This window comes from Mauremys mutica, chromosome 7, assembly GCF_020497125.1.
Source record: "Mauremys mutica isolate MM-2020 ecotype Southern chromosome 7, ASM2049712v1, whole genome shotgun sequence".
Classification (NCBI taxonomy): domain Eukaryota; kingdom Metazoa; phylum Chordata; order Testudines; family Geoemydidae; genus Mauremys; species Mauremys mutica.
This window is the reverse complement of record NC_059078.1, coordinates 36,441,128-36,461,752: the sequence shown is the minus strand read 5'-3', so window position 1 is coordinate 36,461,752 and position 20,625 is coordinate 36,441,128. Positions and strand designations below refer to the sequence as shown.

At 41.3% G+C, this 20,625-nt stretch overlaps 1 protein-coding gene across 4 annotated transcripts in view; it reads right to left on the bottom strand.

Moving 5' to 3' along the window:
* The window catches only part of IQSEC1 (IQ motif and Sec7 domain ArfGEF 1), a 688,386-nt gene that overhangs the window by 81,424 nt on the left and 586,337 nt on the right, over nucleotides 1–20,625 (bottom strand). For all 4 annotated transcript variants that reach the window (XM_045024040.1, XM_045024037.1, XM_045024038.1 and 1 more), the window contains 2 exons: nucleotides 6,856–7,138; nucleotides 1,042–2,306 (listed from right to left, as the gene is read on the bottom strand). In XM_045024040.1, the coding sequence (XP_044879975.1) occupies nucleotides 1,042–2,306; nucleotides 6,856–7,138 (1,548 nt within the window). The remainder of the gene's footprint in view (nucleotides 1–1,041; nucleotides 2,307–6,855; nucleotides 7,139–20,625) is intronic.

Genomic DNA, 20,625 nt, shown 5'->3' with positions numbered 1-20,625 from the left:
AACAGTTACACAATGGTCTCAAGTGAAGAAATTATCTGTTGAAGTCAATAGCAAAATTCCCAATTGACTTTAATAGTGCCAGGATTTCACTCATTTTTTAAATGCATGGGTGACAAAATTTATAACATCCACATATGAATACGTGGTGAAAAAAGTCGATTCTATTATATCTACACCTGCAACGACCAAAAGCCAGACAGAGTGAAACAATCATTTTCTAGAAGCTAATGGTTTATTCTGTCCTATAGTCAATCATTAGCAAGGCAAACATTTTGTCATGGATATTTTTAGTAAAAGTCACAGACAGGTCACGGCTTCCATGATTTTTTTTTTTTTTTTTTTTATTGCCTGTGACCTGTCCGTGACTTTCACTAAAAATATTCATGACAAAATGGGGATCTGAGGGTCCCCACATTGCCTGCAGTGGGGCAGCTGCACAGGGGCTAGGAGTTCCAGGGGCCCCCACCATGGGTTGGATGTCGGAGCTCAAGGGTCCCCACTACCCTCGGCTTGGAGCTCTGGGGGCCGCCAGGGGTACCCCACAGCTCCCTGCTTCTGTGGACGGCGGGGACCTTGCAGCTCCTGACCACTGCAGGCTGAAGTCATGAGGTCACTGGAAGTCACAGATTCCATGACTTCCACAGTCTCCGTGAGTAAATATCATAGCCTTGATTATTAGCCATGCCATATACTATTTTTCTTCTCATACTGATTGCTAATTGTAAAGATGTCAACTTTATTCATGATGACCAGTAACACGCCACACAGAACAATCATGCATTGACAAGGGAACAGCTATATGATCTAATTGGCCTGTTTCCATACCTAACTGCTATGATTTCTATGCACATATACTGCTTTCTTTTTGCTTCTTACTTAAAACTCCTCCAGTGGTGGGTCTGGGGGCTTATTTTTGGCTGAAAAGCCAGTATCATATATCAGTCTTATTCATCCTCCGATTCTGAGTTACATATTCCTTCATTTGAGGGACTGAAATATTACCAAATAATGAGGGGAAAAACAGAACAGCATTGTACTTACTTATTAAAAAGATTCAGTCCAATCCTGTAATGGCGTTTTCTGATAACATCATTACTGAAGGCAGGCGAATCCCAGCTGTTCCGAGTTTCTTTATGGTACGTTTGTTTGCTTAAGGTTTGTTCCCTTAGGCTGTCCCTAGAAGAGGACTCAGAGCTGCAATTTATTGTGTCGTTAGAATTGGAAGTGCTATTGATGCTGTCATTGTCACCATCAGAATAATCAGACTCTGATTTGCTTTGCCTGTTTGCAGTGCCATTAATTGCTAAGTGACTATCAATGGGCCTTGGCTTGTGCCTAGCCTCCTGTTCTTCTCGGGATATAATCTTGGTAGGAATACCATGTGGGATATGTTTTGGGCTTCCTTGTTGACTAGTGATTCCCCGGTCATACGCATTTTGTCTCTTTAATGAGCCTCTTTCTGAGCGATCACTTAAGTCCACTGAACTATCACTAGGTGGTTCTATAGTTAGCAATGGCAAATGATCCATTCTCATCCTTTGCTCCTGGCATTCCAGCGAAGGGGTGCTCCTGCAGCTTGTATCAGTGTCTATCTTATCATCCTTGTGGGTCATGGACCAGTACTCTTGAGAAGAGTTCCTTGACCGAAGCCTCAAGTCAGATTCTGTGCTAGACGGTCTGTCCACTGATTGGGAAAGGGGAAGAGGTGGAGATAGCTCTTCCTCATCAATATATAATGTAACATCACTGTACGATGCAGTCATCTCATCAAGTTTCCTGTGATCCACATTATGGATTGCTGGCTTAATTTGACTACAACTATCCCTCTCCATTTCACGACTTCTGACTTGATCAGGAGTCTGGACTTCATCAGAATGTAAACTACGGCAATTTAGTGCATCATCGATTGATTCTGCAAGAGATTTGACCTGCCTTGAAAAAGCATCCTCCAGTTCTGTTATAGCATCAGCAAAATCAGTGGATGCTGCTGGAGATTTCATTGTGGCTGAATCCCCGAGGTCACCACATTCAGATTGGACAAGGGCTCCTATCTTTGACCCATCATTTGTAAGAGAAACTTGCTTCCCTTCAAAGTAGGAGCTATGGACTTTCTCAGGTCCTTCAAAGGAAAACTGCATTCTCATATTGGACAGCACAATGCGTCTTGACATACGATTTTCAGACATAGAACTTCTAAGCCGCTCAAAATTTTTGTTCATCTGATACTGGCGAAAAGCTGTTTGTATAGTACGAGCAGCATGTCTAGTTATGAGACGGCCCCCATATTTCCGTTCTAGCATTTCCACCTAGAAAGGAAATAAATAAATATTTTATAATGCAAGGACTCACTAAAAGTTACTAGCTGACACCTGATGCTTAGATAGAAAATGACATATTTTAGTTATACATCTAAAGAACTTTCAAAAGACAATCAAATATTCAATGTGTAAAATAAAAACTCAAACTCAATAGATCAGCTATATAATTTCATATAAAATTATTTGAGTGGTCCTTTAAAAAAATTGGTTATAATAATGCCATTTCCAATTTATATAAATAAAAAGAATGTATATTTTCCTGAGAAGCCATTCCAGGTGTCTGGTTGCAGCGGTAGTGTGCTTAAAATACTTTCTTGCTCACCTTTTCTAGCCTGCAAATATTTCAAGCAATCTCAAGAAGCAATGAAACAGGAGTGTATTTTAGTTAACCTGGCTTTCAACAAGGCACTTACATTTTCTACCTCAATCTTCTCATCTGTAAAACAGAGATAATACTGACTTATCTACTTCACAGAGATGCTGCAAGGATGTTGGTAAAATGTTCTGAAGATCAGAAATGTTTATTATTATGACCTAGTATTATCATAACTGATCAATTCCTATCAAATGTATTTACTATTATATCCATTAATAGCTAAACACACAAATTAATATATATTATTTTGTGTGGGAGAATATTCAGTTAACTAATCTCAAAACACTATGAATAATTCATGATTTTTGTTGTCTTTAAAAACTACTAATGTAAATTCAAATGGAACAGTAAAACTAAAGCTGACATTTCATAAAATATATTTCCCAAGAGTGAGCAAGGACTGTTTTTCCTTAAAACATCCTAAGGCTGTTATCCTTTAGCCACATCCAGAAGATGACACCAACACATCAAGTATACCAGGATCAACTCTCTTTTTGTTGGGCCCATCGATTGAAAAGTATTGGGTGGGGAGGGAGAAATCACACGATTACTCACAATCCCTGTGGCTACATTTTCTAATATCTTTCTACTATTTATCTTGCTTTCTGATACACCCTTGCCTATATTTACTAACATCTTAAATATTTTTCGTGACTGCAGTTAAAGTTTTCCAGAACAGTGATCGCCATATGTTATTGTTCTGAAGGGTTACTATCTTTTAGTATAGGTCTGCGAGGCCAAACGCACGCTTCATAATGTAACATCTGCAGCCCTGATTCTCCATTAAGATGGCACAAAAGGGGCAGATGAAATTAGACCCTGTGGAGTATCTGCAGTGCAGGAAGCCTCTTCAGCCAGTCTAGAGCTCTATACAGATCCTCTGTGCAGCCACTGGGTGTAGGTGTGTGCCAGGGCTGGCAAAAAGGCCCATAAAGGGCCATTCAGTGCATAGTTGGAGAAACCCTTGTGGCTGCTCTAACTTGCACTGCAGACTGGACATGCCCCCAGCCAGACTCAGAATTTGGCTTAAAGCCACACTTACCCCACCACCCTGGGCTGCACCTCCTAGGCGCAGCTCAGAATGTGGCCCTCCACGTCTCAATGTGTTGATGTTCCATGGCACCCAAAAGCTATGTCTGAATCTTTAAATAAATTGCAAACTAGCGCTCTTATTTTTGCCACTTACTACCAATACATGTTGCGAGCAGCTCACTTTCTCTTCTCTGTACAGCTTTGAATGCTTGTGTTTCACAGATCAACGTACAGCTCAGTGAATCGCTATCTATAAAATTGGTCGGTCAATGAAGCTTAGTATGTGCCAGAATCTGCCTTTGAACTTCATTCCTACAAATACCTTGTATGACTTTAAAATGAGCTAACACATAGTATTTAATTGATCTAGATCATTGTTAAATTGGAAAAACCTGTCTGTTCCATTACCAATAATACAATAATCTCTGGTGTATAAAGTTGTAACCCAGAAATATACTGTATAAATGCATATTCTTTTGAAGTGCACCTCTTCTGTGGGGAGAGATAGCTTAGTGGTTTGAGCACTGGCCTGCTAAACTCAGGGTTGTGAGTTCAATCTTTAAGAAGACTTATGGATCTGGGGCAAAATCAGTACTTGGTCCTGCTAGTGAAGGCAGGGGACTGGACTCAATAACCTTTCGGGGTCCCTTCCAGTTCTATGCGCTATAAATATATGGAGATACACCTATTTTTTAATATATTTTTGCAGTTAGCAGACTGTAATAAAAATGGCAAAGAGCTTAATTCTAGTCCCATCTAGAATATCTTACCTTTTAGATAATGTTTCTGTATTTTATTTTTTTTCAGCTGATCATGGCTGTCTCAGCAACCATTAAAACAAACCAACATAGGACTTAGTGCATGACTCACAGTAAACAAAATAGTGTATGGCAAGTATGATCTCTGTAGCAGAACCTACATGTGCTGGTATATTGTTTATTACAAACCTTTCAATTAAAAAGAACAAAAAACACATACTTAAAGTTGTGAAACCAGTGGTTCAAAAAGGACACTGGATAGAATGTGTAAGGTAACACATTCCAAATAAGGCTACTGTCAAGATAAATGTGATTTAAAAATGTTTCATACATTTAGAAAAGAAGTAGAAAGGCCTTTTTAGAGACACATCCTGAAGTCCTTACACAACTTCTACTCAGGTCTTAGGGCATGGCTACACTTGCGAGTTAGAGCACATTAAAGCAGCCCAGTGCGACCTAAATCACGACATGTCCACACTGGCAAGGCATGTAGAGCGCTCTGACTCCACAGCTAGAGCGCTCCTGGTAATCCACCTTGGTGAGTGAACCAACATTTGATGCACCCCTGCTGGAGCACTGTGGCGCCAGTGTGGACGCCCTGGTCTGTTAATGCACTCTGATCAGCTTCCAGAAGTGTCCCACAATGCCTGTTCTTGCCACTCTGGTCATCACTTTGAACTTTACTGCCCTGCCCTCAGGTGACCAACCATCAGACCCGCCCTTTAAATTCTCTGGGAATTTTGAAAATCCCCTTCCTGTTTGCTCAGCCAAGCATGGAGTGCCCTCAGCGAATCTTTGCAGATAACCATGCCTCCATGCGCCAGGCGATCCCCAGTATGGAGCAATGGCGAGGTGCTGGACCTCAGTGTTTGGGGGGAGGAAGTTTCTGAGCAGGATGCGATTAATGGCCCTGCAAACTTGCATCAACACAATTCCAACGGTTGATTTTCCCATTCCAAACTGGTTAGCGACCTATCGGTAGCTGTCTGGAGTTACCAGCTTCCAGACTGCAATAGCCACCTGCTTCTCCTCCACCAGGGCAGCTGTCAATCTCGTGTCCTTGCACCACAGGATGGGGGCGAGCTCATCACACAGTCCCAAGAAAGTGGCTTTTCTCATCCGAAAGTTCTGCAGCCACTGCTAGTCATCCCAGACTTACATGACCCCACCACTTGTGTTTGTTTCCCCAAGCCCAAAAGTGGCGTTCCACAGTGGTGAGCATGTCCGTGAATGCCACAAGCAATCTCGCATTGTATGCGTTACTCAAGTCCATATCATCGTCGGAGTCCTCACTGTCAGTTTGGATCTTAAGGAGTAACTCGACTGCCAAACGTGATGCCCTGACAAGACCCATCAGCATATTCCTCAGACCGAAAGGGAAGACAGAGTGCGCAGCACAAAAAAACATTGAAAGATGGCACCAAATGTGGACAGAAGCACAGGGATTGCTGTGATGCGAAGCGATGCATCACGGGGCATTGGGACAGGCCCCAAAATTCCCTCTACCTCCCGCCCCCTTCCCACAAGCCACAGCGCCAAAATGGGAAGAGGTGCTCTGTGGGATAGTTGCCCATAATGCACTGCTCCCAATGCCACTGCAAGTGCTGCAAATGTGGCCACGCCAGTGGGCTTGCAGCTGTCAGTGTGGACAGACTGCAGCGCTTTCCCTACTGCACTCTCCGAAGGCTGGTTTAACTCAAAGCGCTCTACATCTGCAAGTGTAGCCATGCCCTTAGTGAAGTCAAATGGAGTGTTGCCTGACTGAGAAAAAACTGAATGAACAACTCAAGATTTGACACTTTGAATTTAGTGCGACTATAGAAGAAACAAACTGTCTTTTTCTTTCTTTCACTAGCACCAAAGCCATTCCAAGTTTAAAATTACTAATTTTACTGGAGGAAAAAATTGCATTATGTCACACTGTGAACAAGATATAAGCCAAATTCATGAAATCATAACCAGTGGAAGAATTAAGTTTTCACTTTGGAAAAAAATGTCATATTTGTTATTAACATAATTTTGGCTGTTGCCTCAGTGAGCCACAGAAAGAGTGGCATGGAGGTAGAGTGATCAGACAGCAAATGTGAAAAATCAGGATGGGGTGGAGGGTAATAGGAGCCTATATGAGAAAAAGACCCAAAAATCGGGAGTGTCTCTATAAAATCGGGACATCTGGTCACCCTAAGTGAAGGGGATGGCATTTTAATAATATTCAACTATGCCAGCTTTGAACTAACTTGGATTAAGACAAATAAATGTGTGTCATTTTCAGCAGCACACGTGAACTTCTCTAAAGCTTTTTTTCTTCCCCCCCTGTTGGCAAACAGACCCTTTTGCCTTATTCATAAATAAAGCAAGATAGCTTAAATACCTGCTTATCTTGTAGGTCTGAGGAGAGTTCATAGCTCTCAGAAAGTGATCTTGACCTTTTAATAGCTTCTTCCTCTGCTTGTTTTCGCAGTATTGATGTTGAGTGCTGAAGCTTAGGCCTCCGAGATCTTTGCTGCCCAGGGGAGACAGAGTACAGCCCGTAAGCAGAATGGTCGTAATGGTCTGGGCTTATAGCCGAACTATGGGTTATAGGTCCTTGATGGTAAGTAGATGGGCTATCCAAAGATGTGCCAGTTTCACTACTTGGAGCTTCGCCTTCAACACTAGATAAACAAAGAAAGGGCGGGGGGAAAAAGCCTTTAGTAAGTATTATACACCAAAGATCTCAGCAGTTAACTATCAGTACATCTCTAGTTAGCTTCAGATTATCTAGACTTAATTCATTATCTGTTAAAATTCACCTGTAGTTAGTTAACCTACATAACCCTAGAATATAAATATCATAAATTTAGCATTTACTTAAACAGATTTCTATTTTTGCTGCAGAGGTCTTGAGGCAGCAAAAGTGAGATTTCCTGTTTAATTTTATGTAACAATTTTTAGTAATATTCTGAATAACTCACTTGACCATTTATAGGCAAAAAGAAACAATTTCAAAAGGAGCTTCTTCCATTCATTTCTACTTCAGTCCACCGCAAAACCACAAATGTATATTTATATTTTTGTAATGTAATATAAGAAATAATGTCACATTATTTTCCCCCTTACCCAAAGTAAATTTGAGATTTTCTGTGGTCTGTGAGGTATAATGTATTCACAGAAATTAAACATGGGGGAAAAATATCTATGAGGGTAATCTAATCTCTTTGCCAGTGCAGGATTATTCTCACACTATATTTTGCAGAATTTTGTCTAATCCGGATTTAAAAATACCCCAAGAGATCGGGTTTTCTAGCTCACAAAAAAGGACCATAACTTCATGTGTGGAATACACATTAGAACAACTTGAGACCTCTCAGAAACAAATATTCGGTTTTCATACAAATAATACTACTGCTAAAGAACCAGGGGAAGAGAAATTCTGGAAATGTGACATACAACCAGAATCTTTTCTAAACTGAATCTTGTTCAAAGTTTACCTTGAGGTATCATTTATTCTTTCATGGCATATTGCATTAGTTTTTTCATTTATGTTAGAAAACTCTTACAGTACAAGATGCCATATTTCTTTTTCATACAGCTCAAATCAAACATTGACAGATTCCATGTTTATGTATCCTGCTTACACACAATGCTGATAGGAAATGGATTTTCATTTACACTGGTTTTCAAAAGACTCAGCAACACTCCCTTCCCCACATGCGCACAAAAAAGCCACACTTTCCCTACCTACCTTTTATTTTAAGAACAGATACACCAGGACTCTCAAGAAATAAAACTCCATGTGCCCTCACCCTGGTTTACACTCTCATGTATTACTTTCATACAGCTCACATATACTCAAACATAAAAAAGCTTTTCTATTGTCTCTTAGAAATGAAATGTTATGGTCCCTGTTAGACACACACACCACAGCAGTCCCTTCAGCAGTTCAAAGTACAGAGGGATTTCTAAAAGAACATTCTCCAGTGGATTGCAGTGCCAGAAAAGATCAAGGTTAACACTGTCAAACCTCTTCTGGCTTGAACAGTGTATACTTGTGTAAATGGGGAAAAAAAGGCTCTTAGACTTCTCAAAATATTTCTACGAACATTTAAAATTGAAAGCAATTCCTCTTTCCTTGCCCCATCAAAATGTGACTCTCCCAAAATAGGTGTTTTCAGACATGCAAACTGGAAAGATTTCAGTCTCTACACAAGTCACTTTTTCCAAAAAGGAAGCTGACAGGAAACTAAATCCCTTTCCCTTAAAATACAGCTGGGTTTCAATTTTAAAAAAAAAATGATTAATTATCCCAAGTTTAGTAACTGACATTGAAAATATGAAGCCACCCATTAAAAAAAAAAAAAAACCCTACACTTACAGTTTCCATCTTAATAAATTCCATTGAGGATTTCCTTACCAAACTGCATCATGCTGCGTCTTTCAGCGCTAAGAAGTATTTCTCCAGTTGAGGGTTGAATTGTTAGGCTGCATTTGTTTGTACCTAGTAAGTTCCTAATTAAAATCTATCCATGTAAGTAGTTTCAGCACAAGCACATTAACTTTGTTTTATACTCCAGTTATGACAAGTGACGCCCAACTGTCACAAGGTTTTAATATTTTTCCTTTCTTAGCTCTGACATTTTTTGCCCTCCTCCCCTCTTAAATTGTAAAATGTTTAATAATCCTTCTACTGTGATGATTACCACACTGACATTTTAATAACGATTCCTTCAGTACATGGCTTCTTAATGACCTTTAATGCCATTAATAAAAAGTTGCAGCACTGATTTGAAATACTTTGTTTTTTCGGGGCCAAGCCACTGATTTTCTAAAATGCTTTCGGTTTCCCTCTTAATATTTTAGGTGTTTTTTTCCCCGAGCAGCGAATGCAACCCCTGAATGATTGGTATGGCTAATCTCATTTTGGTTGTAAACCCACTCCCTGTTACCACGTGCCTGACCTTTGAAGCAGCAGCGAAGTAATTATCTTTTACAACATGCAGCCCTCCTGCACAATGTCTGAGAGACTTTTCAAGTAAGCAAGCCAGATCTCCACTACATATTTGGATTATTTCTTCTTTTCCCCCACCTCCATTGCCCACTAATGTAAAGGGTTGCGTGTGTGTGTGCGCGCATGCGCGTAGAACAGAATCAAACATAAAATCCACCTGTCAAATAACACACCTTCCCGCTCCTTATTAAAAATGTCATTCAATGCAAGTATGAACATTTTAATAAATGTGATTTGTGTGTGGTATTAAGGACAGCTAAATTCATTTTCTCCAAATTATTATTGGGCTGCACATTGCCCCATCATATAATGGATTTAACAGAACTGTGGCAGTTCGGAAAGTAGATCTTATTTCACAACAGCAATGGGCTGGTGAGGATCATCTCCTCCCCCATTACTCCTACCAATGGTTATACCAAAGAAGTGGTTCTCAACCTTTCCAGACTACTGTACCCCTTTCAGAAGTCTGATTTGTCTTGCATACCCCCTATGTACACCTCACTTAAAATCTATTTTCTTACAAAATCAGACATAAAAATACAAAGAAATGTCACAGCACACTAGTACTGAAAAATTGCTCACTCTTATTTTGTAATTAAATGGTAAAAATGAATCAACTGGAATATAAATATTGTACTTACATGTCAGCGTGTAGTATATAGAGCTGTATAAACTAGTCATTGTCTGTATGAAATTTTAGTTTGTACTGACTTCGCTAGTGCTTTGTGTGTAGCCGGCTGTAAAATAGGCAAATATCTAGATGAATTGGTGTGACTCTGAGTATCCCCAGGAGTATGTGTACCCCTGGTTGAGAACCACAGTACTTAAGGTAATTCATTTCCTCCAAAATGGATTCCAGATACGAGTCCCTCAGTGTACTAGCGGGGGAGGAGGCCATCACTAGACTTTCACCCAGCCACGGATTGGGAGTCACATTCTCATCTTGTGTGAGGACACTGCTCTCTCCTTGTAGTGACAATTACAATCATGGGATTCACTCTGGGAGGGTAAACAGTGATTTCTCAAGGTATAGCTACACTAGAAATGTAAGTCTACCTATGTTAGGTCGACTTTCACCACTGCAGTAATAGCTGAGGTGGCTGTATGTCCACACTACCCTCCTTGGGTTCGTGGTACACGGCCTCATCAGGAGCGCTTCCACCGACATTAGGAGGGGCAAGCGTGGGGAGCGCAGAGACCGGTATCTCAGCTTCTCTGGCAGCTCCCTGTTGGGAGCCTGGCTGCCCTACAGGCAGGGCCGGCTCTAGACCCCAGCGCGGCAAGCACGCGCGTGGGGCGGCCCTTTCCTGGGGGGGGCGGCAGGCTGGGCTGGCGGACCTGCCGCAGTCATGCCTGCAGGAGGTCCACCGGAGCCCCGGGACGACCGGACCTGCCACAGGCATGACTGCGGAGGGGGCGCTCGTCCCGCGGCTCCAGTGGACCTCCCGCAGACGTGCCTGCGGACGGTTCGCTGGTCCCGCGGCTCGGCTTGACCTCCCGCAGGCATGCCTGCGGCAGCTCCAGCGGAGCCGCCAGACCTGCGAACCGTCCGCAGCTGCGGGAGGTCCAGCCGAGCCGCGCGACCAGCGGACCCTCCGCAGTCATGCCCGCGGGAGGTCCGCTGCTCCCGCGGCTCCGGGGCGCCTCCCGGGCATGACTGCTTGGGGCGGCCAAAAACGTAGAGCCGCCCCTGCCTACAGGCTCCTGATGGGCGCCTCCCCCTCACTTCCCACCAGGATTGGGGGGGGAGCCACAGAGGGCTTCTCCCCTCCCCATTCCCACTGGGAAACAAGTACACACACACGCACACATGCGTGCCCTGGCAGCAGTTCTTATTCCATGCCATGGGCCCAGGCTGTTTTCCCTGTCCTTTCTCCTTCTCCTCCTATATATTAGCCCTTTTCTTGCCTTTCCTCTTCATTTCGTGGCCTGGTAAATCTCTCTTTTATTGCTTTGGTCTCCCTTCTTCCCCTGCTGGCTCCCACCCTCTTTCACCCTGCCTGCCAGCTCTCCTCATTATCCATCTCACCTTCAGGCTACACATTGCTTCAGCTGATTGCCCATTGGTGGCTCTGTTGGACCAGCTATGCACATGCTTGCAGCTGTGCTGAATGTTTCAGGACCAGAGAAGCAGAGCATGAGTTGGTAGGCAGATGCCTACGGGTGTGCCTGTATATGTCAGCTGCTCTCCATGAAGGGCTGCATGGGAGCAAGGAAGGAATGCACCAAGTTTTCAAGGAGCCACCTGCCAATTAACCTGTAGCCACAGAAGCACCTTTGCAAGGAGGTGTAGGACAGACTGGGGGTCATTCAGCTTCTCCTGCGCCTCCTTTAGTTCCCTCTTCCTATCAGTCTTCTCCTCCTGGATTAGTCTGGCATCTTCCACTTCCAACTCTGCTGAATTGCCATACCTCACAGCAGCAGGAAATAAAATACATGATGAAATACAAGGGGAGTAAGGATGGGCATGTGATTAAGGCAGAGAACTGGAAGTCAGGAGCGGTCACTGATCTCTGACTACTGAGCAGCCACAACTCCAATTCAAAGCAATGGGAGCTGTGTGTGTTAGAAATCTCTGAAAAAAAATAAAAAACCCTAGGGATAAGATCCTCAAAAGAATTTGGGCTCCTAACTCCCATTGGTTTCCTAAATACCTCTGAGGATACAGGCCTAGGTATCTTAAGTTGGCCATCAAAAAGCTGAGATCCCCTCAAGGAGTGACCAGTTCTGAAAACGTAGGCTTTATTCACTCTGTGTCTCATTTCCCCACTTCTATAAGAGGGGGATACTACTACTTCCTGGCAGAACTTGTGAGAGATTAATTACATTCACGCTTGTAAAGCATACCGAATTCCTCAGGGAAGTGCACAATAAAAACTGTGAACATCACCCCTCCAGGCACAACTGGGCCAAGGAGAGGGCTTATTACTATAGGTCAATTCAAATTTCTTAGCTTTATCCAACTGGGCTGTACCTGTATTATTTATTTATGATACTCACTGATATTCCCAATTTATAGTAAGATATCCTTCAGGGCTCCTGTCTATTTAGGGAGACTTTAGATTTTATGGACTGGTTCCTCTCCCCCACAATACTCAGATGACACATTAGGAGGTTAAGCATCAATGGTCTCACTACAACAACCATAAAACAATAAAGGAGAATAGAGTAACTATAGGGACAGACTGTGACTCTCTGACTCTAGTGATACTGTATCATTCCAGTCTCAATATAAGGATGGAATTTAGTTGTCAGACAAGCCAGGAAGAGGAAAAGGCTGCTGCCAGCACTGTACCAAAGGAGTGAATGAAATGGACAGACTGAAAGAATGGAAAGTTAGTGTTTGGAATAACTCATGATATTGACATTACTGATTACAAATAAGGATTTCTACTGGGCCTAGGAAATCCTTTGTAAGATTCTGTTTGCACCTCTAAGCTTTTTGCTTTTTTCTGGCAGAGAAAAGAAGCCATCTGAATTGGCTCAGTTGATATTAGCAAGGTTCTGCTATAAAGAAGCCTGCAGAGACCACAAACTGTATTAGATTTTAATAGCACCAAGGCAAAAAAGGCAGTAGAAAAGGGGCAAGGAGATGGGGCGGAGGAAGGCATGGAGAGACATGGAAACAAATTGGATATAATGTTTTTAAATTGTTTACTTCTCACAGATATTTAAGATTATAGGTGAAAATCAACACTTCAGAATAACCTGCCTTCCCCCAAGGAATAAAAACTGCTGTGGAAAATTAAATATAGATGGGTTCGGAGGTTTTCTGCCCTCCACCATATGTGCAGATCTGGATTTCTTGCAATAGCGTCTCCTCATCTAACACACACAAGCATACATACTTTTAAAAAAAATGAAAATACATCAATAGAAGTGATATATGTGAATGCAAGTAGGATCTGTTCGTCTCATCAGCAGGGCAATAAGACGGGGTCATGCCTGCAGTGCAGCTAACACTGCATTACCCATGATGCACACTGAGTTCTAACAGCTACAGAATCAAAGCTGGCTGCTCTGTTTGAATCAAAGAACGATGGCAATGTGAGACCATGGCTGCCAAAAGCTGATTTTCTAACTAATTTATCTGGATGTCAAGGATGAATAGGCTGAAGGATCCAGCCTCACACTAAGCCAAAAGTAGTATACTATATAACTAGGATGACAGTGAGCAAAATGGATGTTAATAATGACAAAAAAGTTTGTTGTATCTTTAAAATCCTTTCCTATGATTTTGAGGCAGAAGTCATCTGGGATTACTTATTAGACAAACAAACAAATAGCAGAGCAAAAACGCAGCTGTACACTCAAGTTATCTAGGCCTTCACTAAATCTGCAATTGGAGGGAGTGGTCTAGTGGTTAGGGCACAGCAGGAAAGATCAAGACTTTTGGGTTCCAGTCCTGGCCTTGCTACTCTTTTTGTGTAATCCTAGGCAAGTTTCTTACTATCTCTGTGTCTCAGTTTACACCTGATTACATCAAATAATACACAAAAGAGTTGTGAGGCTTAATCAAGTAATGTTTTAAAAAGAACACAAGATTCTCAAATAAAGGATCTTCATATTTAATATTACTGGTAGAATAATAGGGCCCTTTCATTTGCACCCTCACATTTTCTCTTCCTTACAAATCTTACCTACCTTTAACACACACATATAAACAAAGGCAACTAAAAAAAAAAATACAAAACCTTCTTCCACATTTGGGCCAAATACAGAGACTGGGGGCTATCCCAAAATTTTAGGAAAGTAAAAAGTAAACCCTGAGCTTTCTCTTGAGTATTTGTACACTACAGGCTTGATCTTGCTCCCAGCTGAAATCAATAGCAAAACTCCCATTGACTGCAGAGGCTGCAAGACTGGGCTCCGCAGGTGGACATATTTAATGCACATAAACATCACACCATGCTATGACAGGAACATCAAGAAATGCAAATTATATTAATATTTTACGGAAGTCTCATTGCTTCATCTTTAAAAATGTCTGTTTTACAGACAACTCTACCTTGTGAGCCTTAGCAGCTAAATCAGTGTGTAAAGAATGTTTTTTAAAAAAACCTCAGAAGCAAGAGGAACATTCAGTATTCAAGACAATGTAAAATAAAAACTTGAAATCGCTCAGGTCATGAAGCATTTGAATGCATATATACGGCTATAATGGGTTCACAAATTAATGGAATAAGTGGACACATGCTACAGTAACCGCACAAATGTTGAAATCCAGCACACTGTAGATTTTATTCTGAATTAAGAAAGTAGAGGAGAAATCAGCATGTTTCTGAACAGTGCAACAGCAGAACCAGACCACATGCAGTTTTTGAACAGCAAACACAGTAGAAAGCCCCTCCATGTGATCAAATTGAGGGAGGAATAAAAGTTTGAGAGAGAAATTTTTGCCAATGGATATTTTACTTAGACTATGTGAACTCACTGGTTATTTTTCCATCAGAGGATTTATTTAGAATGGGCTTATGACTAGGCAGTACAAAGAGGCGAGAACAAAAAACAGGCACTAAAAAAACCCTGTGGTGTTATATGCATCAGAGATACCAGCACTATTTATGTATTCCTCAAAGATTTGTTGGAAAGGTGACTAAATTATAGGGATGCAATAGCCTGCACTGGTGGTTCTGAGCCTATTCACTCCTACTATATTATCAGTCCCGTTTCTTAAGGTAGTGCCTAAGGGCCAGCCCAGAGTGGTCCCCATTGTGCTAGGCACTGTACAAACACAGAATAATAGATGATCCCTGCTCTGAAGGGCTTACAGTCTAAACAGACAAAACAGATGCAGGGAGGGGAAGGGGTAGAAGTCACAAGCAGAGAGAACAGCAAAACCATGTTAAATCACACTATCTGATGTTAGTTCTGCATTTTGGGGTGGGAGAGGGGGAGAAGTGGGTTTACTTAGGAGGAGATCAGTTAAATGGACAGAAAAGGGAAGTGGGCTGAGGAGACAAGGCAGGATTGGAGAATAAAAGGGGCAGGTGGGAAGGGAAGCTGAGGTGAGGGGACTGAGGAGGGAAGGAGCAAACAGCCGATCAGCCAGGGCAGAAACAGTCAGGGAATATTCTACAGTTTTGATTGGAATGCCAGAGGTCCCTGCTTTGGCTGTTTCTGCTCCAGCTGGCAGTTCTCTGTAATTTTCTCTCAAGCCCACATAGGGAGGGGAAATACCATCTGGGTTCCAGTGCCCCCAGAATCTCAGGAGGTGGGTCTCCCCTACACAGTTTTGAGTCCGGGGGGGGGGGATGCAAAGGAGAAGGGTGGCCCCTGGCTGGGACCCATTTTACCCCTCTCTCCCCAATGTAGTAGGTCCCTGCTTTCATTGCTTCTGGTCCTACCAGGTGGATCTCCTAAGATCTCTGGTCTTAGACATTTTGCCATAATGTTTTGTAACCATATAAAAATAAATGAACATGAATTCTAAGGCATGCACAGTAAATTCCTTAGTTGCTAAGGTGTTAAAAGCGTGCTTGAGGATTATGAATAGAAAGTGAAAAAGAGCCAATTTCTTGTCTTCCCAGTTGACATCAGATAGAAAAAACAACCAGCACTCAATTTGCCCATGACAGTACTCACATTCTGTTCTATAGGAAGCAGATAATTTTTAAAGCATGGCTGGAATTAAACATTGCCAGGAATGGCAGTCCAGACTCCAGACAGTCTGCACAATCTGAATTAAAACCAAACCTAATGAAATATTTATGCCCGAGTTTCTCACTTTTTTTTTTAATTATTAAAATTCTACATTTTTCCAGAAATGTAGTCTACTGTGATGGTTAAAGCATTTATATTAGTTTGCAGTGACCAGGCCATTTGCCTCCTTGTTGCCAGACCAAAAATATTTTGCAAGGAAATGCAAACAAACCCTAGCCTCGGGAATTGCAATCTTCCTGTTGAGTCTGCCAACTGGTGGCTGGATAGAAAAGACTTAACCAATAGCAGAGCTCTTTTCTCCCTTCAGTTTCTGGATGCACGGTGTGTGCATCCTGTACCATACCACAGTTGAGAGTTGATCCAGGATCCTCACTGTTCAAGTCCTTATGCCAGCTGAAGCAGTAGGAAGCTTTTCTGTGAATAAGCCAGTAAGAACTGTACTAAGACTATATAATGCAAAAAACTCCCTCTAGGCAGTTTATTTTCTGCAGGATTCAATGTGCACTTGAACCCAATGTGAAAGATGCAGTCAGTAAAAATTCCCCTCTTGATATATATTAAGTAGTCATTAGAATGGAGATGTTGCTTTACATTCTCCTTTATAAAACGTAATCAAGAACGTATCATGAGCACTAAAATTATCACTGCAGGAGTATCTCTGAACAAGTATAGCATGAGCAGTGGCAGTGCAAGCTGCCTCCATAAGCCTCATTTCTAAAGACAAGAAGTTCATTATCCCTGACCAAACCGTTCTTGGCTTTCCTACCAAGAGTATCAGAATCATTTCTGATTACACTGGTTTGGGTTTTTTAATATTTATTTTGGATAGTTGTTCACCAATAACTGGGTGGAGAACACTGACCTCATTTAACACAGGTCCTTGTTCAACCATCAGATCATTATAACTTTTAGTCACTACTTCCATGGTCTGGATTCAGACTAATAACCTAGAGAAGCAGGCCTCTATATACAATTGCAATAACAATAATAATTTGCTCCTATATAAGGCATTTCCTCCAAGGATCTCAAACTTATAAATATCGCTTAACTTTCCTTATGAGATTTTCTCAAGGTTATAGACCAAGTCATTGGCAGAGTTAGAAACAGAGCTCATGTTTCCTGACTCTTATTTATCTGCTTTAGCCACTAGATGATGATTTAGGAGATTGGAGGCTGCATTAAGTCCCCTGTGATTCCATAAATACCTAAAGAGGACAAGCCATCATCTTGTTCTATCCCCACATACCTCAAACGCACATGCTATTTCCACAGGTGCCAATTTTGGGAAATTCTTCAATCAAATCTGCCCCTTCTCCAGCTTTCATTTTTCCTACTCCCTCCCAGTGCCGCCCAAAGGGGGGGGGGGCAAGTGGGGCAATTTGCCCCGGGCCCCACAGGGGCCCCCACGAGAGTTTTTCAGGACCCCTTGAGCGGGGTCCTTCACTTGCTCCGGGGGCCCCGGAAAACTCTTGAGGGCCCGGGCCCCCGGAGCATCTTCGGCAGCGGGCCGAAGTGCCCCGAAGACCTGCAGTGGGGGGGGTCCTTCTGCCCCAGGACCCGCCGCCGAAGTGCCGAGTCTTTGGCAGCAATTCGGCGGCGGGGCCAGGCCCCCTGAATCCTCCCCAAATCCGTTCAAACCATCTCTGCCCAGAAGTATACAAACATACTATGTTAAGTCATACAGGAGAGAAAATAATTTTACAAGCTTACTTTCTTTGTTTCTGTAATAGCTACACTTCTATCCACAAACATTACCAAAACATCCAGAACTGGAATATCTCGGCACTTGAGGGATTTGTCATAAGACTTGTGAAGAGGATTTAAATGCAAATCAAAAAGTGAAGCTTTTATACAAGAATGACACTTTATAAAAGTATTCCACTGCAAGATATTTGTCTTAGTTTTAAAAACAAATATCACTGAGTGTCTAAATATCAGGGAGGGGAGCAGAACTGCCTATCAGTTTTGCATCAAATATGTATCTTCATGCTCTAGGTGTTTCCAAAAAAAGGAAAAATCAATGCCTCTTGTAGCTCTTAGTAATTATAGATGCTGCCTTGAAATAGATTCAAGTTCTCACACCTGGTTCAGGGAAAGCAGTATGCAGTCAGAAGCCATCAGTGGTACTGACATGAAGTTATACAGAGAAACAGAATGACAGCTGCAGATGCAGCTGCCATGGTTAGACCCTCCTGAGATGACACCTGGGAAAAGCACTAGAGTGGCAAAAAAGGTTCAGGTCAAAGTCTAGGCATTCCACATAGGAACGATCATCTAAGAAAAGGAGTTCTCACACATGATTTGGTGCTTATGACAGCTACAAGATCTCTTATTTGAATCCCAAGTCTTTAACCACAGTTATCTCAAACACAAGCACAAACACACACAAATGAGGCTGAAAGCAAAGCTATGCCACACTATGCATAACTGAATTTTAACGTAAGTATTTGACTATACAGTGCACCCCACTGCTCCAAAGTTGGCTTAGATTTATATACTTGTGGCGCTTTCCACTGAGAAAACAGGTCTGTTTCATTAAAGCTCTGATGTATGCGTTCGATTGTCTCAAATGACTTATGTGAGAAATTTTAAAATTATCCTTTAAAATACAGAACTCTTTCTATAGACATTTCATATTGTTGACTGCTTTAATACCTACTTCTTTCAACATTACAATATTTCCAGTCAATTTTCAATTGGCGAGATAAAATGAGTTGAGATACATTAGCAACATTTACAGATGAGAATCTAGTTCATTCCCTTTTCTATTTTGAAATATGCTAGTAAATGATAGTCAGTTTAATTCCCCCCCCCCCACACACACAAAAGCAGCAACAATGCTAACAAACTGCTCAACTAATCTCTCTTCAAATATATGATGTCACAAAGTTCAAAGTCCTTGCGAATGACATCATTATTCCTGGGTACTGACAAAGGTTTTCATCTGGGAAAGAAATATTGGCCAATTTCTTTTACTTAGAAAGCTCTTTCACAAATTCAGCTGTTTCTGCTAAAACCAAAATATGTAACCTTCAAAACTACATCAAAGCAATGTCACAAATGAGCTGATTTTATTAATTTAGAATTATTTCCAAGAAAATCCAGACAGAGTTGCATGTTTCTCAATAGTAACAAAAACCTTATAATACAGGATGTTTTAGGGCAAAATTTGCCAATCAAGTGTATAGGTAGGACAAAATGTGGATATTTTGCTGGCAACAGTGGACAGGATCTGTGTGTGTAGGGATATCAGAATACCAAAGCCAAGTACTACCACATGGATTGCAGAGGACAATTTTGCCCTCAGGGCCAAATCCTGGACTCAAGCCAGTGGCAAAATGCCCAATGATCTCAATGGCACCCTCAATGAATAACTATCTTCCCCATAAAAGGCAATAGAAAATAAGTCAAAAGTTCTTTCCTTCACTCCACATTTTGAGCTATAATCTTATGCCCTTTTTAATGAAGTAATGTAATCTTTTACTCCAGTCTAGGTAGAATAAGAAAAAAAATCATTGTTTAAGAAAAGGTAAGCACAAACAAGGCGTAAAACAAAACAAAAAATCTCATAACACCGTTTCAGAGACACTGGTTATTATAGATTTATGAACTAAAAATATCCATCTAAAAAGAGCTTACTTTGAGATAATCCTCAGCTTCCAAGGAAGCTGGTGAAGGTTAAATAACTGATACTGCAGCCTTGACCCGTTCAAACAAAACAGACAACACATTGACTAGTAGCTGGAAATATCTCTTCAAAACAAGCACAAAAACGCCTCAAAATGCCTATTTACTGCACTGTAAAGCTCATCATCTGTACTGATGCTAATACCAAAGCTGTATTTTTAAATTTCATTTATCTATTTAGTTTTTACTTGTTCGAAGTTGTGAAATAGCCAACAGAACTTGTGCGGCTTAACAGCATGCTGCTACCTCTGGCAAAGTTAGGATGTGATTTAATTGTAAACTATGTTTCTCAGCTTAATTTAGCAATGAATTTACACCACATTTTAAATTTAAAAAATTAACAACATTTATTACTAAAAGAAAACTATAACCTATTTTATGCTGGAAAAGGAGTTAATGAATTTATAACATTTTGGATACCAACTATCAGAGAAAGTATCAAAAGGATATTTAGACTCCACAGAAACAGGAAAGCCAAAAATCATATGTCATTTTATAAAACTGCCATTTTTCATTTCAAACATGACTATGTTTTTTTTTTACTGAAGCCCTTGATACCCCATGACATTTCAGTTATTACCAGACCCAATTCTGTTCCCCCTATTCATGTTGCATATTATCTTATTTGTGCAATTCCATTTAAGTCTATGGGTCTTCTCAAGTTAATTACGCTGTGAAATATTTATTTACAAAAGAAGATGATCTGTTTAGATGCATCATCTGGCATGGAGGAGCACCTTTTTCTTTTGAGTAGCTACAAAATACATATTAATATTTTGCTATCATGATATGCACTGCAGCCTA